The sequence below is a fragment of the Musca autumnalis genome, unplaced genomic scaffold, assembly GCF_047663935.1.
Source record: "Musca autumnalis isolate F117 unplaced genomic scaffold, ASM4766393v1 scaffold_5, whole genome shotgun sequence".
Classification (NCBI taxonomy): domain Eukaryota; kingdom Metazoa; phylum Arthropoda; class Insecta; order Diptera; family Muscidae; genus Musca; species Musca autumnalis.
In genome coordinates, this window is record NW_027412088.1 from 39785257 (window position 1) to 39809661 (window position 24405).

Below are 24405 nucleotides of genomic sequence, written 5' to 3' on the forward strand. Positions count from 1 at the left end.
AGGATTTCATCAGAGTTAATGCGAATAAAATATGTTCAAAGATTATGCCTTGATCAGAGGGAACATCTCAAAATGTTAAGCGTACGTTACTTTTCAAATATTTATAAATCACGATAATCACTTACACTGATAATGCCATTTTTAATTAAAATACCCAAACGTTCATAGGCAACAAATTCATTGATAATTGTTTTGGTTGCCACAACTTTGGCAATTTCATCACAATCCTCCCATGGAACACCCATTGCCCAAGCCAAGGGTATGAACAGTTTCGAAAATAGCCATTCAAAATCAATATAATCCAGGCCCACCAATGTACCAAACCAGTTGACTACAGCATTAAGGAAGGCAATGAAGGCAACAAATGCAATAATATTTGCTGAAATACCCAAAACAATTGGTATGGCATTGTTGGCACCATTTGAGGCAGCATCTAATACGGAAGTATCTTCCCTAAAAAATAAGAGGTTTAAAAAAAACAAATTGAGTTTAATGTAATTGCACAAACTTACGTCTTCTCCAATTGTATGTTATCAGCTGACGTTTTACTCTCTTCCGTTTCGGGCATATATAATTTCGATATTGCCAAGGTGGCAGGTGCGGCCATTACACTTGATGTTATCAAATGGGCTGGTGATGCTCCAAAGCTAAGATATGCCGCCAACACTGTTCCTGATACCGTGGCAAATCCCGACACCATAATGGAATGTATTTCACTGGCTGTTAAAATTTTAATATATGGTCTAATCAGGAGAGGACTTTCGGACATGCCCAAGAAAATGTTGGCAGCCGCTGTAACACTTTCACACACTGTTGTACCAAGAATTTGCGAAAGTATCCAACCTAGTTTCATAACCACCCATTGCATGACACCCATGTAGTAAAGAATCGATATAAAGAAACTGAAGAAAAATATCACCGATAAAATGGCAAACGCAAAGACACCCTGATTGATGATATTATCTCCATAAACGAAACGACTACCTTCATCGGCAAAAGCCAAGAAAGTTGCTGTCTTATTGCCAACACATTCGAAAATGCTACGTCCAACACTCCAGCGTATACAAATTACACCCAAAATAAATTGGCATGTTATCCCAGTTATAACAACACGCCATTTAATGGCCGAACGATCTGTTGAGAAGAGATAGCCACAGAGAATAAAGAAACAGGGAGCCACCAATGAAGTCAACTTCTGTGTTTCGTCCTTTGTTTCGAAATAAAGGAAAATGGCCAGGGCTATTAGCAAAATACCGATTAGTATGCCAGATATTACTCTGAAAGAAAAAAAAAGAAAAAATAAATAAAAGTTAACATTTTGTTTTATAGAAGTAATCCTCACCTCCTTCTGCTAAACACCATCCACCATCTATCCAGCGGCACTAAATATTCACGATGTATTTTTCGGCCTATTTTGGGCTTAAAGATTTGATAATAAATTAAACCAAAGTAAATGAATCCGAGGAATAATATAAGGAATCCATAGCCACTACAAAATCTCATCGGGCAATACAGTGGATCCTTTTCCCAGGCCCAATCGCAGTTGTGGTTGTTATCTGAAAAAAAAAGAAAACGAAAACAAATACATAGTATAAGAATCTTGAAAAAACAAGTGAAAAAGTATCAGTCGGTTTTGCCGACAGAGATATACCCTCAGCCTGTGCGAGTTCAAACCTTCATCAACCAAAATCCTTTAACCAATAATTATGTATTAAGGAGGTCTCAGATATTGTGGCCCGTTTGGGCGTATGAACTAATAATGCGGAGGAAGTACATGAAGGAATGGATCGACATACTCCATTTTGTAAGTAGATCTTTTTTAATATTGAACCAAATCGGTTGATCAGTTAGAGAGTTATCGTGCTCTCCAGCCACTGTATATGGTGCCATAGAGGTTCTTTATGCATTCCCGACTGTTTTCTCAAGAAGTATGGACTTCCACCTGACAAAACTCTTACCGTCGTAATTGAGGCAACGAATACAAGTTGCTTCAACAAAAATCAAAGCGATTCGAGAGCAGGTCTGAATGTGAACTTATCCGAAATTTTGTGTGGGAGGTACCCGAAGGAGTGGACAAATATGGTCCATATTCTATCTTGATCTATATCTGGTGGATATTAGGGTTATGACTTTTTTACAACCTCATATCCCTGTATCATAGCGTGATGAGTTTTGCCATAAGTGTACATAAAATCTTAATTATAAGGTGATTCGGTGAAAAAACCTCACGCACAAAATGATTTTAAAATTTGAATTTATCAAAATTATGGAAAATTTTTTGAAGTCACTGAAAACAGATATATAATTGAAAATAAACTTTAGAGCCGCATGAGATGATTTAAATGACATAAAATTTATTTCTCACTATTTTTCTTCAATTCTGAGAATCGTAAAAATGTCGTAAACGCTTTTATTCAAAAATATAATTTTTTAACAAAAAACAAAAAATTTAAATTTTTTTCAAAGTGACTTTTTTTCGCGACTTTTTTTATTATTTGAATGAAATAAACGTTATTATAGTTATTAGTAGGCTTATATTTATTCATTCGTGCAACAAAAAATAATTTTTTGAAAAAAAAAATTTTTTCATCTCATATATTTTTTCAAAAAAATATTTTTTTAAAATCAACTTTTTTTATATTCCAATGGAATAAACGATAGCATAGTGATAAATAGGCAAAAGTTCATTCATCCCTGATACAGGAAATCATTTTTGAGGAAAAATGTCAAAAAGTCATAACCCTAGTGGATATATTAGGATGTGTAAATTATGGACCAAATCGGCCACCCCTTTCAAGAGTTATCGTGAGCACAATTTTTTCGAACATTTTCGAACCTTTGTGGGGGAGATACCTGAAGCAGTGGACCAATATGGCTTATCTTCGAACTTAAGCTAAGTTTCGACAAAATATTACGAAGGCCAATTTTTGGACCGAATCGGCAGATAAGTTCGAGAGTTATCTTGCGCTCCAACCACTACACACGCTGTCATAAGGGGTTTTTGAAACTTTCAGGCTATTTTCTCAAGAAATTTGGACTTGCCCCTTATAAAACTTGTACCGTCGTATAGAGGGCAGTGAATACAATTTGCTACAACAAAAATAAAAGCGATTCGAGAGGTGGCCCTAAACCGAATTTTTCCCAAATTTTTAAGTGCTGAAGGTATAATAAAAATTTCGATTATCAAGCTTAACTTTAAAGGAGAAAATCAATATAAATCATAAAAAAATTATCTTAAAAAAAAAACAGGCTGAGCCCGGCTGGGATTTGAACTCAAGTCCTTCAAAACATATGAAAATATGTTGTCAGGCGTGTTAGCTTTCAAAGCCAAACTCAACTTCAAAGGCAGCGCAAAAAAGCGTTTGTCATGAAGAAATACATTTCAACGGCCAAATATCCGTTAATGTATAAAAACACATTTGCATTTGAAAAACCAAAAGTTCTAGGACAGAGAAGCCATTCCACAGTCGATATGTCTGAAGTCGATATGTCACATAATTTGGTGGCTGTGTGGGTTCGAGGCCTTGGCTTTCCTTTTTCACTTGCCAAAGTAAATATGTTATGAATTGAAATTGTGTAATATTCAGTTCCAACCAAGGAATATGAAACTATGATTCCGACTCAAGGACGTCTCGATTATGATATACATATGGGGAGTTCTGAGTGAAATCAGACACTTTTGCAAAAAGTGGGTTTTGATTTCGTATATATTTTGCTGTGTTCATTAGGGTTATAATTTTTTTGCAATTTTTGCAAATATCAAAAGTACCACCACATAGCCATGTAGAGCATGAAAAATTACTATGAAATGCGGTGCCATTTATTCTCTATCTCGAAAAAAGTTTCCGCACCAAATACATTGAAGTTCAGTAATGCATTATTTAATTATACCCTACACCACACTGTGGTAAGGGGTATTATGTCTTTGTGCATTTGTATGTAACATACAAAAGAAAACGAAATAGACCCATAGTTTCGTTTGGGGACATACATACATATAATCACTTTCTGAGTCGATTTATCCATGTCCGTCCGTCCGTCTGTCCATTTATTTTTATTCGCAACGTACAGTTCGCATTTTTTGTCCAATTCAGCTGAAAAATGGGGAATATAATTTTCTTAGCCACAGGAAGAACGCTATTGCTTTTGGTGAACATCAATTCAGATTTGGATATAGCTCCCATATATATTTTCGCCCGATTTGGCGTATTTGATGAACCAAACACGCTATATACGTCCGATTTTGATGAAATTTGGAATCTGTGATTGAATTTGGTCTAAAAATAAGTATGCCAAATTATATCGAAATCGGTTCATAGTTGGATATAGCTCCCATATATATTTTCGGCCGATTTGGCGTATTTGATGCACCAAACACGCTATATACGTCCGATTTTGATGAAATTTGGAATGTGTGACTGGATTCGCTCTAAAAATAAGTATTCCAAATTATATGTAAATCGGTTCAGATTTGGATATAGCTCCCATATATATTTTCGCGCGTTGGCGTATTTGATGCACCAAACATGTTATATACGTCCGATATTGATGAAATTTGGAATGGGTGATTGAATTCGGTCTAAAAATAAGTATGCCAAATTATATCGAAATCGGTTCAGATTTGGATATAGCTCTCATATATATTTTCGCCCGATTTGGCGTATTTGATGCACCAAAACCGTTGTATACGTCCGATTTTGATGAAATTTGGAATGTGTGACTGAATTCGGTCTAGAAATAAGTGTGTCAAATTATATTGAAATCGGTTCAGAGTTGGATATAGCTCCCAATATATTTTCGCCCGATTTCACGTATTTGATGCAACAAACTGCCTTTATACATCCGATTTTGATGAAATTCGGAATGTGTGACGTAGGGGATGGAAGATACCAAGGCACGGTCCTGACCGGTTTTAACATGGCAAAGTCAAGGATTTATCTTGGTCCCTCTTTCATCTCAAGTGGCACTGACCTCCCCATGGTGTCACCTGGGGAACTGCCTTTAACACCCGTTAAAGGTAGTGAGCTAACATGTGCCGCGCGTTCACCCATATGAACGTTAAAAACCTGGGTTTGGGCGTCGGGCTAGTAATCCTACCCTAAAAAAAGCAGCCTTATATGAAAAAACGAAAGTAAAGAAAAACAATCTCTCTAAAGTTGACGACCCTCGCAAACGTTTTAAGGACCATGATCTGCGAATCTGCCTGTACCGGGAATGTTTTGCACTCCTTATAGAGAAGGTGCAGATTATGCATTGGCAGATGAACTAGAAAAGTACAAGGCGATATTACTGCATACGGGAAATACGATTGATTGGGAATGACGTCACAACAACACCTAAATATGACGCACCGTATTATAGCTACCATGACACAAAGCATTAGTTTGGTTGCCGATTTGTATAGTCGGAGGTTAAAACATCTGGACTCCAGCTTCAACCCAGTGAATGAAAGACTCGCTGCAATTCGATTAAAAGCAAAATTCATCAACATCAGCTTTATTTGCGCTCATGCTCCCACTGAAGACAAGGACGAACAGACCAAAGATATATTTTACGAGCGCTTAGAAGAATCTTATGACCGTTGCCCTGCCCATGACATTAAAATTATTCTAGGCGATTTTAATGCCGAGATTGGAATGGAGAATATCTTTGGCCCAACAGTCGGGAAATTCCGTCTCCATAGTGAAACATCGAACAATGGTATGAGGCTGATAGAATTCGCAGCGGCAAAAACATGGTAGTTAGGAGTACCAGATTTAAGCATCTCGATATTCATAAGGTCACCTGGCTGTCTCCAGATCAAAGAACAAGAAATCAATGGATGTGCGATCGTTCCGAGGAGCCAACACAGACCCGGACCACCACCTTGTTGCAGCAAAGATGCGTACAGATTAAACGTAGCAAATAAGGTACGAACAGACACAACTCGGAAATTGGACATCGGTAAGCTGCAATCACAACAGATAGCCACAGCATATTCCACTCAACTGGCACAAGTGCTTAATCAAAGCTCTCCTCGTCCCGATAATATATCAGCACAATGGCAAATTATTGCCCAGTCCATGCAAACATCCGCAAAATCCATACTTGGATACCAGAGACCTCCACCAAGGAATCCATGGTATGACCAGGAGTGTCGTGCTGCTACCGAAGAGAAAAATGCGGAATATAGGGCTACTTTACAGTCAATAGCAATGCGTAGGTATCGGGAGAAAAGGAGAGAGGAGAAACGTCTTTTCCGCAGGAAAAACAGAGAAATGGAATGACGGAAGTGTGAGAAAAACGAGATGTACAGGAGCCAGAATGAAGTCCGAAAGTTCTACCAAAGTGTGAAACAACAAACTGATGGCTTTGGTGCAGACACTTCCTCCTGTAGGGACCAGGAAGGTAGTTTGGTAACTGATACAGATAGTGTCATGGAAAGAGCAAGCTATTGGTATCCAATAGTACCGAAAACGAAGAAAATACCAAAGATCCAATCCCAGAAGATGCTATTGAATGTATACCAACCGGTCAAGACAGCAATAAACCGACTGAAGAATAATAAGGCAACAGGAGCCGATGACCTAACAGCCGAGCTTTTCAAAACCGGACGCGACACGCTAACAAGGTGTATGCATCAGCTAGTTAGCACCATCTGGCAGGAAGAACGCGTACCTGACGATTGGAACCTGAGTATCCTGTGTCCCGTTCACAAAAAAGGAGATAAGAATGTATGCTCTAACTATAGGGCCATAAGTCTTCTTTCTATTGCCCACAAGATAGTGTCAGGGATATTGTGCGAACGACTAAAGTCCATGGTCAACGAAATAATTGGACCATACCAATGCGGCTTTAGACCTGGCAAGTCCATCATTGACCATATATTTACCCTGCGGCAAATCGTGGAGAAGACCATTGTCATAATTTGTCAATCCATTGTCATAATTTGAACATATATATCTCAATAACGGTGAATATTACGATGATATCTTGAACGTCAATCTTGTAGAGAATTTTTATAGCTACAACATTTTCTTTAGTCCCATTTCGATAGGACTTGCGGTTTCCAAGCAAAATCGCGAAACCCTAAAAACCCCTAAAATGTCAACTTGAATCGCGATTTATTTAAAAAGCGCTCCGGGGATTTTTTTGTTTTTTGATTTTTCTCATCTATAAACAATGTAGTTTCAGAATCCGCAAAAACTTCGCAGGTGTAAGCACCTTCCATTTAAATTTATTTCAAGAGCACCGTGTGCCTTAATTCAAATTAATTCCTGAATTATCCACATTCTTAATGCACAAAATCAAAGGGAATTTAAACTGAATTTAGGTATTTCAATATGGCAATGCTGTAAAAGAGAGCCCATATTCATGTAGGAGAGAGAGAGCAAATTCATGCTTTAAGACAGGTATCGGCACTAATACAAACGCATTGTTTGCGGTCTCACGCATACGTCTCTCTCTCCACAAACAGCGTGTGCGCTAATGCATTGCTAAACCTAAAAATCATTGAAACAAGAGACAGCAGAACTTTCTTCATTGACTTCTGAACGAAGACTCAGTGGTGGTTGTTCTGTTGTTATTCTCATCAAGGGCACGTGTGTCCCTTTTTGCCGGATGCTGCTCTAAGACACAATTGGCATTGCAAACAATTACAAACAGTAGTTTACCAGCAAACAGCTGTTTCATAAATGCAGAAACTGTCGTCTGTCAGGTTAAAATTAAAATCACATCTTAATGCAAATTGCCGTCTGTCTAGGGTATTATATTGGTTAACATATGGTTTAAGTAAGCAGTAAAAACAAAGTCACATCTCGTCAAAAAAAAGTAACACTTTACAAAACACTGATACTACCCGTGCTGATGTATGGCTCCGAAGCATGGGTACTTGCTCAAGCGGACAAGACTGTGCTTGGTGTGTTTGTGAGACAAATTCTTCGAAAGATCGACGTCGTATAAACCACGAGCTGTATCTGCTATACAACGACATCAGTATAGATAAACGTATCGAGATGCAACGATTGCGTTGGCTAGGCCATATCATAAGAATAAGCGATGATGAACCCGCTAAAAAAGCGTATAAATACGGGAGACATGGCGGTACACGCAGAACTGGCAGGCCAAGGAATCGATGGAGCAAACAAGTGGAAGAAGAGATGAAAAGGTGCTTAATTCCAGAGAGCTAAGCAACAAATAGATATGATTGGAGGCCATTTCTTAGCTTAGTAATGGGCCAGCTAAGTAAGTAAGTAAGTTTTAAAACCAAATGGGTATGGTTAAGTTACAACATGATGTCGAATTCTTTTTTATACCCGTAAGACTGGCTACTTTACTGATGTTCGTAGAAATAGTTATCTTTATGTACTTATGTTTACTTTATCCTTATGTTTCTATAAATTACTTACATTCACGTAAATAATAATGTGTGGCATATCCAAAATATGAACCCACTGCAATATGCAGTAGCCACAGTAAGCTAGTTTTAGCTATGCGCACTACTTTACTGGACTGTTTTACATCACTATTATCGTCTATTTGGAAATCAGTCTTGTGTGTTTCGTAGCCAGTTTCAATGGCCTACAATAGAAAAAGAGAAAATTAATAAAAGAGAAATAATAATTGCATACAACTTAATCTATTCAAATACTTACCTCCTCAACGGAAAAGGCCTTATTTATTTCTCCGCTTTTCGAGTCCTCCATAATCTGAAAGTAATAAAAAGGTGAATACTTTGTATTAACAAAAATGTATAAGCTCTACAATGTTATTGTCGATTTGATTTGTGTTTAGTTCTTGCCAAATCTTATCAATCTATTGGACAGTTAAAACAAGCCAAGTGACACTTTGTAAATAATCACTTCGTCCATGATAGTTTATGCACTTGAAAACTTGTCCAAAAAAATCAGAGCTAAATGCTGCTGTTATCATTATCTATATTTGATATTAGTACAAGAAGTGGACTTATCTCGGAAAAAACGTGTATTTTATTGAATTTTAGTTAGTGCTAAGCGAAATTTAATAATGTGTCGCATGTACATATGTACGTATATTAGGGTGGAGCATTTCTGATTTTTGGGATTGTACAGAGCAAAATAGTCCACTAGACCATATGTCCTCTATAGTTGTTCCAAGTCAAGATTACACGGGTCTTTGGATGACTGAATTCGATGAAAAATTAAAAAAAACTTCTGAAATAAGATGAATTAATTATAGTTATACCCCCTGGCGTATAACTACTATACCATAAATAAAATAATTTTATAAATCATACGCCAGTGGGGCTAAATTTTCAAGAATTTCATAAATGTATCGCTCATTTTCTCAAAGAGTGGCATAAGTCATAACTCAAAAAATGAGTTTTCTGAGATTACGGCTTCTACTTTATCTTGTATTACTTATTTAATTTTTTATAGCTCTAAAACTCAACGAGTTACAACTAAAGCTTTGTTCCTTTACTTTTTTAATGATAAGGGTGGTAAAAGAGAAAAGTGTCAAAATTGCTCAAAATTGCTCTCTCATGAACATTTTTACCAGAAAAGTAAAGGAACGGAAAAATGTCAAAAAGAAACATAAAAAATCAATTTTCGTCTTTTATTTCACAGTTTTTAATTGAGTTTTGTCAGCGTTCGACTTTTTCTTCTGTTTTTCGTCCATTTTCTTCTTAATTGTGAAATAATCGCCAAACAAAAGTCGAAAAATCAGTTCTGCCATTTTTTAGCTGCAAAAATTTTACTGGTAGCCTGTGGTAGAAGAGAAAGCCATTTTCGCTCTCTCTTCTTTCTCACTCTTTTAAAAATTGCTTCCAGTTTTGCCACTTTTCGGGGTTAAGGAACGCTTTGCAGGTTAAAAATGGTAACAAATGGTAAAAATGGTAACCTCAGGTAAGAAAAGAGATGTTTCGTGAGCACTGGGAACCTTAAATGTCATAGTTAGCTAGTTCGGTTAAACATTGTTGCTTGAATCTTCAAAATACCGAAATGGGGCCTATGCCAAAACATGGACCAATTTTGAAAATTTTTGATGGAGAACTTTCGTGACCACTGAAGACCTCAAATGACAAATTACAGCTAGTTCGGTTAAAAATTGTAGCTGAAATCCTAAAAATACAGAAATAGGGTGGTAGCGTTATATGGGGTCTATACCTGAATATGGACCTATGTTGACAGTTTTTGGTGGAGCACTATTGTGACCCCTAAGAACCTTAAATGTCAAATTACAGCTGGTTCGGTTAAAAATTGGGAGGTGCCGTTATACCTAAGCATGAACCGATATAGCCCATCTTCAAACTGACCTGCCTATGAAAAAAATATTCGGGTGTAAAAATCTAGCGATCTAACTCAATTTTTTGCGGGCGCTAGGGTGATTGCAACAGACGGACATGGCTAGATCGACTCAGAATTTTATCCTGATAAAGAATATATGTATATACTTTATAGGGCAGCAAATATTTATTTAAGTAAAAGAGGCATACAAAATTGCCATTAAAAAACAAAACTACCCAGCAAAATGTTTGTAGCCAAAGAAGTAGTTAAATCATGAGTGCAAGTGATTTCGGACTACATCTTTTTACGTGAAAGAAGTCATGATTTTTACAAGGGTATGGTGCAGTGAGGATACTGTCTAATTTACTTCTTAAGCACACATTTTGCATTAGTTCTTTGTAGTGAATAAATCACAACAACATATGATTCAACTACTTCTTTGGCTACAAACAAAGATGTAGTTCGAAATCACTTTTATTATTTTTTGTATACAAATAACTTTTTATGGATGCAAACATATTGTGTTATTATAATTAACAAGAAACAAATTATGTTCTTTGTCTCTTTAAGTTTTTTTTTGCAAAATTTTCAAATTTCTAAAATGTGAAAAATTTATGAAATGGATTCAAATCGGACATTGTCAAAATGTGAAGAACGGACTGCATTTTTCATGACTCTGCGTGGACTGCTTCAAAAAAAGCTATTCAATCACTACTTCACAAGGAACAACTTCAAATAAATTTTGCTGGGTATGGGCCAGAAACGCGGACTCGGTTCTGCTAGTAACGAATAAAGGATGAACAATGTTCAAAATCACTTTTGCGATGTAATAGAAAGTTCTATTTTATTGTCTTGGCTACAATTTTGTCTTAGTATTGGATCGAAAATTCCAATGGTTTGTCTGTTATATGCCAAAATATCCAAAGAAAAAACATGACAAAAGTCTGATAATAAACTTCATGTCAAAATCGGGAGGCTCGATTTTAACCGTAGACGTCTGGTCTACATGCTTTTGTTGGAACAACAATATCTATTTTAGTTCCAACAATTCATTTGTTTTGTTCAAGCATTGCAAATCCAAAAATACCATAGTTTGGTCCAAACATACAAAACAAAAATAACTCGCGAAATTCCTCAATATTGTAAAAATCATTGACAATACCTATGGTAGGAACTATCATAATCTAGAATTCTTACAAAAACTATTGTCAACCTAGAAAATCTGTTAATGAAATTTTTAATTTGATCGTATATAATTCTCGTATGCACTTTCCACATAACTTTGGTGTAAATGTCACGTATAATATTATGAGCACTACACTACACATGGCCAGGTTTTGCCAGGTCTAACTAAAGAGACAACAAATTGAATGAAGAAACATAAGTACTCCATTGCGCTCATCCTCCAAGCACCTACCCCAACATAAGGAATACCATAAAACCACAACAAATATGAAAAGAAAACAAAAATTCGACCAAAAACACTTCTCAGATTGTGGTGTAACTCAACTATCAAAACAAACAAAAAAAAGAATGAGAAGAACTACGGCATCGAATACTGAAATAAGAAAATAAAATGGTCGAAGAAAAGAGAATAATATTGTCCAGCAGACAAAAACTATTGTTGGATATGACAACAACTATGGTTGGATATGACAAAAACAATTGTTGTAATTAACAAAAACGATTGTTGGTCTCACAAAACTACATGCGAAATTTAACAATATCTTTGCCATCCATATTTTGCTCTTGGAATATTGTTGGATCAATCATATTTTTTCTCTGCGTGTAGTGGACTGTTTTGCTTAATACAATCCCAGGAATCAGAAACGCGAAGCCCCCTTAAGATGTGTCAACCTAATGTATATTTATATAATTTAGCAATTTTATGTGTGCATAAATTGTAGATATCAAACATCACCCTAACTGATAATTATTTTCTAATGGCGTCAATTCTACTCTAATCGTTTTGTTGTTGTATTTATGACCACTGTCTAATCTTTTGAATTTTTTTAACCAGGGAATTTAGATACTCGGGTTTATAAATTTATTTGTATTACGAAAATAGCGAATTCATTTGTTGCATAAATTTTAAATGCATTGGATATATGGTGTATATGGGGAATTCTGACTGAAATCGGACACATTTGCAAAACAAGAAAAACTAGAAAAAAAATGGCTGCAATTTTTGATATTTAATACTAAAAATCAATTTTTATCAATGATTATACTTTTCGATTTTCTTGATTTTTTTCTGTATTAAACTCTAAATAATTACAAATATTATAAATCCTATTTGGTAGTGGGATTCGAATAAAATTTGTCAATACCTATTTTTTTTATTTTATCAAAAAATAAAAAAAATACATTTATTGACATGTGTTTTGTTGTTTTATTTAGGAATTTATCTTAAACATATTAATTACTGCTTCATTTTTCGATTTTGAAAATGGATTAGTAATTATTGTACCAGTCGAACAATAAACTAACTAAACTGATGATTAAATAACTACAGCTGGAAAAATATATGACTTGGCATCCGAGCCAAATAATCTACCAAATATTAAAGTCATATTTTTTTCAGAAGATGTTTATTTAAATACGAAACAGGATTTGAAACATGCAATGGCTAAAAAACAAAAAACTTCATTCTATTACTGAATGAAGTTTTTTGTGTCCGCGATAGGTTTAGCTAATGCTGGTGCAATAATTGCTAAACCATTTTCGAAATCGTAAAAGGAAGCAGCTTTTAAGATGTTTAAGATAAATTTCTAAATAAAGCAACACACATGTTAATAAATGTACTTTTTTACACCCTCCACCATAGTATGGAGGGTACATTAAGTTTGTCATTCCGTTTGTAACACATCGAACTAATCATTTGCGACCCTATAAAGTATATATATTCTTGATCAGGATAAAATTCTAAGACGATCTAGCCATGTCCGTCTGTTGTAATCACTCCAGCGTCCGCAATAATTGAGATAGAGCGCTGAAGTTTTGCACCCGAGGGTCTTTTTCCCATAGGCAGGTTAAGTTCGAAGATGGGCTATATCGGTCCACCCTTTGGTATAGTCCCCATTAACGGTACCTCCGGATTTGAGGTATTTTGACGTTCTTCGCCACATTTGCAGACCGAATTAGCTATAATTTGGCATTTAGGGTTCCTGGAGGCCAAGAAACATATCTACAAAAATATATGTATATATGTAGGTCCAAGTTTTGGTATAGCCCTCATATAACGGTCCCTCTCGATTTGAGGTATTTTGAGTTTTTATGCCACATTTGCAGATCGAATTAGATATAATTTGGCATTTAGGATACATAGAGGTCAAAAAACATATCTACAAAAAATTTGGATATAGGTCCAAGTTTTGGTATAGCCCTCATATAACGGTTCCTCCGGATTTGAGGTATTTTGGTGTTTTTCGCTACATTTTCAGACCGGATTAGATACAATTTGGCATTTAGGGTATCCGTAGGTCAAAAAACATTTTATCAAAAATTCCACGTCCACGTTTTGGTATAGCCCCCATATAAAGATACCGCCTGTTTTCAGGTACTTTGAAGTTTTTATTATAGCCTCCACCATAGTATGGAGGGTATATTAAGTTTGTTTTTTCGTTTGTAACGCATTGAAATAATAATTTGCGACCCTATAAAGTATATATATTGTTGATCAGCGTAAAATGCTGAGTCGATCTATGAAGGCCCGTCCGTCCGTCTTACCCAACAAACATCGTCAATATAGGTCCATGTTTTGGTATAGCCCCCATATATCGGTACCTCCCAATTTTTAACCGAACTAGCTGTAATTTGACATATGAGGTTCTCTGTGGCCACGAAACTTATCCACCAAACATCGTCAATATCGGTCCATGTTTTGATATAGCCCCCATACTTTCTATCCAAGTGGGACTAAAGAAAATGTTGTAGCAGTAAAAATTCTTTATCACCATTTTTGAGATATAACCTATGTGAATTTCAACGTTCATCTACGGACAGATCGAATGTATTTAGGGTCCTTTCAGAATTTTGTGGTCTCTTTTGGACATTAGAACTTGCCGACAAAAATGTGGATTAGGATTAAAGTTCAAAAGTGTTGCGGAGGAGGTACTTAAAGGAATGGACCGACTTGGTCCGTTATGGAAGTGAATCTTATTTTGGGATAGATACCGCGCCTGCTAGTCATTTCAGATTTACGTTCACGGAAAACATAATATCGCTGAATAGGAGACCACACCGAACATCATCGGTATACATTTCCAAAGGATCTTTGAACAGACCCTGAACTGCACTTAAACACAAATGTTGATCTTTTGTGGGGGAGGTACCTTAAGGAGAGGACCGATTTGGGCCATTTTAGAACTTAAACTAAATTTGGAAAAAATATTAGGACATCCAAAGTTTGGACCAAATTGGTTGCCCCGTTCTATGGATATCGTACATACCATTTAAGTGACATTTTTAAATATTGGGGGAAATACCGGAAGTTGTGGACCCATATTGCCCATCTTCGAACTGAAACTAAGTTTGAAAAAATATGACGAAGGACAAATTTTGGACCAATATCGTGGTCTCCAGCCACTACATATGGGGTTTTTGCACCTTTCGGGCAGTTTTCTCAAGAAGTATGGACTTGATCCTGAAAAAACATTTACCATCGTAATTGAGGCAGTTAATGCAAGTTGCTTCAACAAAAATCAAAGTTATTCGAGGGCAGGTCTTAAAGTGTACTTATCCGAAATTTTGTGTGAGTGGACAAATATAGTCCGTATTCGAATCTGATCTATGTCTGGTAGGTATATTAGGATGTGTAAAGTATGGACCAAATCGGTCACTCACTTCAAGAGTTATCGGGCCCATAATTTCTTCGAACATTGTTCAACTTTTGTGTACCTGAAGGAGTGGACCGATATGGCTTGTCTTCGAACTTAAACTAAGTTTGAACAAAATATTAAGAAGGCCAAATTTTGAACCGAATCGGCAGATCCGTTCGAGAGTTATGTTGTGCTTCAACCACTACACACGGTGTCATAGGGTTTTTTGCACCTTTCAGGCTATTTTCTCAGGAAGTATGGACTTACCCCTGATGAAACTTGTACCGTCGTGTGGGGGACAGTGAATACAATTAGTTACAACAAAAATCAAAGCGATTCGTCCTAAACTGAATTTTTCCGAAATTGTAAGTGGGAGGTACCCGAAGGAGTGGACCGATTGAGTCCATATTGGAACGTCATCTAAGTCTGGTAGAAATGTCACGATGTGCAAAGTATGGACCAAATCGGTTACTCCCTTTAACTTTTGTGGGGGAGGTACCGGAAGGAGCGATATAACCCAAAGTTTCGGCAAAATATAAATAATTGCATCCAAGACTACTTTGCATTTTTTTCAATTTTTTATTAAATATCTGATAACACAGAAAAAAAAATAAAAAAGATTTTTTCAAATTGGACCAATATTAAAGAAGTTTTTACAGAATTCGACTTTTTCAAGGCACGATATCTCTGGAACAGTAAAAAAAATCTGAAAATTTACTGAAATGTTTTGCTGATAAGCAGTATCACCACAGCAAAAAATAAGGAAAATCGAAAAAAAAGCTTTTTGAAAAGGTGTACGATTTCACTCAGAAATCCCCATATTTAGCTATAATATAGCTATAGGACCCAAGTTTTCAATAATTGGCCAAATATGCAAAATCTTCTGTGTTTTTTATAAATTTTTGTAGAATTCGTTTTTAGCGACAACCATGAACTGGAAACGTTTTTTCATAGATTTGACCATAAATACGGTCTTTAATGCATTTTCGTCAAAAATTCACTTTTGGTCCCATACAAATTACTATAGAAACAAATAAAGATCGCTCAGGTCGCACTGGTAACCGTTAAACGATCGCCATAAAATTTCATATATAAAGTTTTTGGATCATGTGGAAAAAATGTTGGGGGTTAGGCCCTAATGTACATTTTATGTTTTCTTAGGGGAATGTTTTTTAACTCCTTGGAAATATGAACACAATTTTATATTTTTCCATCCATGTTTGCCACATCCGAAGCGTTTTCCACTTTATTACGTGTTTCGATTTAGTTACACCAACGACCGAATATTGTTTATGTTTCGATTAAATTTTGCTTTATTAATTAATATTTTTATTAGAATTCTTACATGTTATTCGCAGTTAACCCTTTCGAACGACAAATGTTTCGTTAACGACAGTTAGCAGAGGACTGATTTATTTGGGGATTTTAAAAGTTTGTCAATTGATATTAGCCGTAATGATTTTCAACGGAGAGATAATAAACTCTCGCTCTTTGAGTGTGTGTTTGAGTGGTGTTTTGCAAAAAAACATTTTTGTTAAGGTGTTATTGCTTTTTCAATTAAATGTTTGGGGAAAAACTTAGTTTTTTTCTGAGAATCTACGTGGTATTATTAATACCAACCACATTGATATGTGTTTTTGTTACTTCAGTTACGCTGTGTATTATTTCTTTAAATATAATTGAGTGCAAATGGTATCCAAAACATTATAATTTACATTTTAAAGCTCATTAATAGAAAATTCGACATTTGGTCCATCGACCGGCAGTGTGCGCTTACTGACAACAAATGAGCGTAAATAATGTGTTGAAATTTATGCCCACTTGCTTTCAGTAAGCGCACACTGCCGGTCGCTGAAGCAAATATTTGCCTAATTTGATCTTACCTTAAGTTTGGCAGATATTTATCAACATTAAGAACACTGCAAACAATTTTCTATTTTTTTTTTGTTTATGCATTTTAATTATACCCTATACCACAATGTGGAAAAGGGTATTATAATTTTGTTTTGGTAAAAATTTATGTAACACCGCGAAATATTCGTCGGAGACCACCAATGTGGTATACCAATTTTCATATCTCGACGAGATAAAGCGATTTAGCGATGTGTGTCCGTCCATTAAAAATTGTAAACAAGCTTAATGCCGCAATTATGGACCGATTGTAAGGAGGTTGGGTTCGGGCCAGAATAGAAATGATTAGTTTTTGGTGATGATCGTGAAATGTTCAGGGGATGAAATGCACCAAAAACAAAATTTTAACCAATTTTGTAGCGGCTCTGTAGGTCAAAATAACAACCAGCAAAATTTTAAACAAAATTTGTGTTTATGCTGAAGAAGAAGCGTACAAACCAAAGTGAAGATCAGGTAATACTTAGCGGGTTAAATGGACTGAAACTTTTGTGTGAAATTGGTAAAAATTTCAATAACGTAGCGGTTAAACAACGGAAGTAGTAGTACTACATAAGTGGGTTTCATTACATTTTAGTTTGTATGAACTAAATTTTCCTTTCCTGCTACAAAAATGTCTTTGTCATGCTAGATAACATTTTGGATTTGGTCATAAGCATTACACATTACATCTCCGATATTTGATAATTAAATTTTCACAATGATTGAAAAGAAGTTCCGTGGAGAGCGATTGTCCAGGGATAGTGGTATAGGGTATCCCATGGTCGGCTCCGACCTACTATAGACTTTTCTTACTTGTTTTTTTCATTATTTATTTTGTTCCAAGAGACCAAGTCTCGAAGAAATAAGTGGTGACGACAAGACACAATTCACGGGAAACTTGGACGAACGAAGCATTTTTATACCCTCCATCATAATAATTAAATTTGTCATTCCGTTTGTAACACATCGAAATATTCGTCGGAGACCCTATAAAGTATATACAGTATCGGCCAAAACTAAAGCACCCCCTCAGTAAATTTTTTTGAAATGATAATTATTTTATGAAAACTAAATTATAAATTTATTTTTTATTTTTCTTTTTATTTATTTATATCTTTATAACTGAAAAATACAAAAGTAAGGAGATCAGAATTTAATAAACAAAAGTTAAAATTCAAAAAACATTTTAGGTCGCAAATATAAGCGGACAAAACTAAAACACCCCCCCATTTGAGGTACAGCAAAAACTATTGAAATCAATATTTCGTTGCTTATCCTCTATTCTGGATGACACAATCACATCTTTTAGGCATAAAGGATACTAAATTATTAATTATTGCAGGCGAAATAATTGATTTTCGGAAAATTTAGCTTAAATCCTCAAAATACTGAAAATCGGAAGGTACCGTTATATGGAGGCTATACCCAAACGTGGACCCAGGTCCACGATTTTTGTTGGATATGTTTTGTGACCACTAAGAACCCTAAGTACCAAATTACAGCTAATTTAGTAGGAAAATGTGGCTTAAATATCCGAAATACCGAAATCGGAAGGTACCGCTATAACGGGGCTTACTAAAACATTAGCCGATATTGTTCATATTCATCCAAAAATGATGCTACAGCATGCTCTGGTCAAATACTAAATCCCTTAGGTTTAAAAATTAACAAAAGAACGAATTGCAAAAAACGGTAGACGCAGGCTTATTCAGTCGACGACCAGCAAAAAACCTTCCGCCTCCATGTTTTACAGCGTCTTTGCAATATTTAGGATTTAACGGTTGCCCATTTGGTCCAAGCCTTTTACCATCTGAATACTTTAAATTAAACATAGATTCATCGGAAAACAGTTCAAATGGGTCTTGGCGAATGCCAGTCTGGCTCCTTCATTTTTAGTCGATATGAAAGGTTTTTTTTTGCTGATCGTCGACTGAATAAGCCGGCGTCTATCGTTCTTCTGCAATTCGTTCTTTTGCTAATTTTAAACGTTAGCGTATTGTATTTGACTAGTGGATGCTGTAGGATCATTTTTGGATGAATATAAACAATATCGGCTAATGTTTTGGTATAGCCCCCTTATAGCGGTACCTTCCGATCTTCGGTATTTCGGATATTTAAGCCACATTTTCCTACTAAATTAGCTGTAATTTGGTACTTAGGGTTCTTAGTGGTCACAAAACATATCCACCAAAAATCGTGGACCTGGGTCCACGTTTGGGTATATCCTCCATATAACGGTACCTTCCGATTTTCAGTATTTTGAGGATTTAAGCTAAATTGTCCGAAAATCAGTTATTTCGCCTGCTGTAATTAATAATTTAGTATCTTCTATACCAAAAAGATGTGATTGTGTTATTTAGAATAGAGGATACGCAACGAAATATTGATTTCAATAGTTTTAGTTGTACCTCAAATTGGGGGGTGCTTTAGTTTTGTCCGCTTATATTTGCGACCTAAAATATTTTTTGAATTCCTTATTTTTGTATTTTCCAATTATAAAGATATAAATAAATAAAAAGAAAAATAAAATATAGATATATAATTTAGTTTTGATAAAAAAATTATCATTTCAAAAAAATTTACTGAGGGGGTGCTTTAGTTTTGGCCGATACTGTATATTCTTGATCAGCATAAAATTCTAAGTCAATATAACCAAGTCCGTTTGTGTGTCCGTCCGTCTGTTGAAATCAAGATACAGTTCGCAGTTTTTAAGATAGAGTTTTTTTAATTTGGTGTAGAAGTTACTCCTAGGATGTTTGGTATTGAATATGGGCTATATTGGCCCCCGTTTTAATATATCCCCCAAGGAACGGTACCTCCGGATTTTCGTTATTTTGAAGGTTTTAGCCTTATTATAACCCCGAAGTGGCTGAACTTTGGTATTTCGTCTGCGTTGGGGGAACAAAACTTTCCACCTGAAATTTGCCAGTATAGGCCCACACCTTCATATAGCTCCCATAGAACAGTACATTACGATCTCCTGTATTTTGAAGGTTATGGCCTTAATATACGCCGAAATGGCTGAAATTTGGTTTGAAGCTATAAAGCTTTCCACTTTCAATTTGTCAATATAGGTACACGTCTTCATATAGCCGCAATAGATCCGTACCTCCCAATTTTCGGTATTTTGAAGGTTGAATTTTCAATATCTCACCGAAGTGAGTGAAATTTGGTATTTAGTCTTCGTTGAGTCTATAAAACTTTCCACCTAAAAGTTGTCGGTGCAGGTCCACGGTACTTCCCGATTTTCGGTATTTTTTCATTATCCCTCCGAAGTGCCTGAAATTTAGTATTGAGTCTTCATTGGGGGTATAAAATTTTCCACCTGAAATTTGGCGGTATAGGTATACGCCTTCATATAGCCCCTATAGAACACTACCGCCCGATTTTCGGCATTTTGAAAGTTATGGCTTTAATATGGCACCGAAATGACTAAAATTTGGTATTTCTTCGTTTGGGGTACAAAACGTTCCACCTGAAATTTGTCGGTATAGGTCCACGGTCCAGAAAAATGAGTTATAGAATTCCATAACAAGAATTCAAAAGCTCAATTCGGACTATTTTAAATATTGATCCATGTTATGGAAAGAACTACGATGACGCCTAATATGAGCTCTTTTGAAGGGTGAATTATCAGGCGGAATACAACTCCTGCAATAAGGAGAAGAGCTTATTACTTTTATATACGAAAGGAAATTAATTCTTCTTATTTACTCCAATACAGGGGTCTAATTACGACATTCGATTCGATCGAGTATTTGCTCGTAAATGAAAACATCGAACTATGAAAACCTATATGTTCTTCGAACAACATTAAACAAATTTATTAATGAAAAAATGTAAATATTTGTTGAAATGTTGAATAATACTTTCGGTAATAATTTCGGAATGAAGTGGTGCTTGTAAAACTGTTTTGATATTGTTGTAACAAATTGCTAATGCATCTACCTTAGTAAATGTACTTAAGTTTAGTGGCAAATAATCGATCGAATCGAATGTCGTAATTAGTCCCCATTTTACGGTGGAGGGTATAAAAAGAACTAAGGTTTACTTGTTTTAAAAGTATTATAAGGTCTTTTTATGGTATAACTTTTATTAAAAGTAATATTTATATGTGGAAAAGTAGCATTACGTCAAGTAGTAGTATGTAGGATATCACATGATTTAATTTTAATTAATTTTTAATTTAATTTAATTTTTTCGAGTTAGTATACTCTTTGAGTAAATGAGCGACATGTTAAACAACTTCGTTGAGAGTTTTTCCACTTTCAACAACTTTGTATGGGTTGACATATTTAGAGTGATTAGTACAACCTACATGTAAAGATATTAAGGCCTAAATGGCTACTTAACTAACGTTAAAACCTGTTACAAAAATCGAATCCTTCATTCAGAGAAAAAAATAAGGTTTAAGAAAGTAATAATTAAATTTTGTTGAAATATTTGATACAATTATTTCTTCTCCGCTAATGTCCAATCAATATCTGCAGTTAAGTATTCCAATAATATCGAAGAAAAACTAATGACTTTAGATTACGTTTTCCCCTCTTGAATAAAGCCACTATGAGTACATGCTCCTAATTATTATTTTTATATAATTACATAAGATTATTTTGAAGTTCTCGAATAAGTGTCTCTATTGATTTGATAAAAATGTAATTGGTTTCATTGTTAACAATATACTTATACCTAGTGTTTTTTTCTGTAACAACATTACTTCTTTGATTTACAAGGTGAATTGGAGAAGACGTCGAAAGACCTTCAGCTATAAAATATGACTTCTGTGAAATGTTAGAGTGTTTCTGGGAACAATTTCGTTCACCTTATTGACAGCAATATACAGTTTCTATTGCCAATATTCCTTTAGGTGAATCCTTAAAAACATATAACATTAATATTTTATTCTACAAGCATCAAACAACCTTGTATACACCAACTACAATACTTTGTTTATACTCTCAGCCTCTAGACTAACGAGGTTATATACACGCAGAAAAATATATGTTAGAAATATGTTTGGATCCAAACAAATACTTGTTTGGGACTGATTGCAAACAAATATATGGTTTGATTCAAAAATAACAAATATACATATGTTTGAAAAATTTTTAACATATCTCAATTTTATTTGTTTCGTACCAGCATATTTTTTATGTTAGAACATATTTTTATGGGTGGAGAGAGGATTTTTGTCAAAGAGAGTAACAACAGGGCTCTCGCGGATGCGGAATACTGTTTTATAATAAAGAGCTGTGTGTATGGTGTAATAGGAGACGCAGAAGCTTTGATTCTGTGTATGCGGTAAAACACGTGTGTTTCGTGCTTTGTTGTTGTTAACCAACGCACGTTGGGGCAAGATTCAAAAAAACAGGTCTTAATTGAAAAATTGAAACACAAATTTTTGATAATCTGTCTTGACAGGGTTAACGCGTACAAAATTCTACCTCACTAGCCAAAATAGCAAAGTCGTATGTTGTTTACTTTTCGTGTAGCACAGTGTTAAAGTTGAACATATTTTTAAAATTTAAGAAACAGGTGAAAAGTATAAAATGTTGCTGCTTTTAAATCGCCATAACGTAGTTTTTGCTACATAAACTTGGCATTTTCAAAATAGATATTTCAAGCAGAGGTAATTCTTAATATTTTAGGAAAAAATTGTAAAATTGTAATTGTAAAATTGAAATGTGTTTAAAAAATTCCTCAAAATGTGTCCAGATTTTGCATAATTTTGAAATGTATTGGAGTATAACAAAAAAGAGTGTCGAGGAGGTCGTGAGATTTTTTTTTTGTATTTTTCTCTTGATTGTTTTCTTTGATATTGCGCAAACAAAACTTGCTCCCTGCTTGCTCATTTTGAGTTATGTCAAAAATGGTGGAAATAGATGTGGGTCAAATGTTTGAATTTTGCGGTTTTTGTCTTCATTTTCCCTGTTACTGTTGTACAGTATGTCGTGTTTTGGTTTAATGTGTGTGGTCACCCTACATAACACAACTTGTGCAGGTCTACCATTATGTTATAGTTACTATATATAATGATTTATATAAAATGATGGCGATGCACAAGGGGTGGAATAGCAAAAAATGGAGATTAATTAAAATAAATTAAATTCGGTTTTTGGTATAACTGTCGTTACATGGTACAAAATTGTAAGTCTTTAACCAAAATGTCAAGATCATATATTGTTAACTTCTACAGTTACACTGTCATAAAGCTAAAGGATTTTTAATAATTTAAAGAGCACCATAAAAAATTAAATTAAATGTTGGTATATAAAGAGTAATATTTTTTACTCATCAAAAGTGCCCCTTTTAGAATGGAATCGTCAACTTCAGTTAGGAATCTAAGTCTTAGAAAAACATATTTATGGCAAAAGAAGTTTAGAAGCATATTAAAAATTAATTTAAAATGTAGCCATTTTTCCTATTTTTTAAAAGTATTTAGAGTTAAAAAAGTATCGGAATATTTTATATGGAGCTTATTCCAAAACGAGAATATATAGAGATGATGTTTGATAGAAATATTTTCAATCCCTTCAAAATGTACAATTCACAATTTGAACCAGTTTAGTTGCAATATATGCATATAATATTCGAAAACTCCCAAATTTGACTGCACCTCTATATGGGGCCTATACCAAAACATTGACCTATATTGACAAATTTTCACACTATGAATTCTTAGGTATTTAGAACTATAAATCCTAATTTACAGATAAATGTACTAAAAGATGTGGTCAAGACCCTCGAAATACATAAAATCGGGAGATACCGTTGTATGGGAGCTACACTAAAATATTGACCTAACTTAATAATTTTTTGCCAAATATTTGCTTAACCAATAATTTGTCATATTAGAAGATTTTGGATTCATCAAATAAGAAATGAAGGCAAAACCGTAAAAACACTTCATAGTTTTGATGGTACCCATTTATGAGGGCTTCGAATATATCTCTCCAATCCCTCAATTTGCACCAAAACTGTGTTCCGTTATATTGAATGAGGTGTAAACATTCGAAAAATATTAACATTAGTTCACTCAAATGCTTCCCTGAATTAATCTCCGTTTTTTGGAATCTTGCCCCAATGTGCAACGTAGCAAGCGAACAGGAAAAGGAAAAATGGTGTTAATTATATTGTTCTTTTTTCTTCAGTTGTCTAAATACAATCGTTGAGTAAAGACGGTAAAGTGATTGAAAAAATCAGTGTTTTGTGTTTTCTTAAAGAAATTGTGCTTTTTAGTATATTAAATGCCCAATACATTTTATAATTGAATCAAAAAGGTGAATGGAAATATTTTATTAGACAAGAAAGAAATCGCATTTAATATTAGTAATTACATCAATACATTTTTCATATACAGCTGTGTTCAAAATAATAGTAGTGCTCATTCACACCAAGGAAATGGTCGAATAAACATGGTTAAACTTACCCATTTTGGTTTATTTTGTATT

The 24405-nt window shown here is 34.7% G+C and overlaps 1 protein-coding gene across 2 annotated transcripts in view; it reads right to left on the bottom strand.

The window, feature by feature from the left end:
* The window catches only part of CNT2 (Concentrative nucleoside transporter 2), a 45661-nt gene that overhangs the window by 10022 nt on the left and 11234 nt on the right, over nucleotides 1-24405 (bottom strand). Inside the window, exons 1-6 of one of the 2 annotated variants that reach the window (XM_073989508.1) lie at nucleotides 16410-16491; nucleotides 8634-8687; nucleotides 8388-8559; nucleotides 1343-1556; nucleotides 513-1277; nucleotides 126-453 (exon numbers count right to left, since the gene is read on the bottom strand). In XM_073989508.1, the coding sequence (XP_073845609.1) occupies nucleotides 126-453; nucleotides 513-1277; nucleotides 1343-1556; nucleotides 8388-8559; nucleotides 8634-8684 (1530 nt within the window). In that variant the 5' untranslated portion in view covers nucleotides 8685-8687; nucleotides 16410-16491. Of the gene's footprint in view, nucleotides 1-125; nucleotides 454-512; nucleotides 1278-1342; nucleotides 1557-8387; nucleotides 8560-8633; nucleotides 8688-16409; nucleotides 16492-24405 lie in introns of those variants that run through there. The other variant, XM_073989507.1, reaches the window with a different exon arrangement.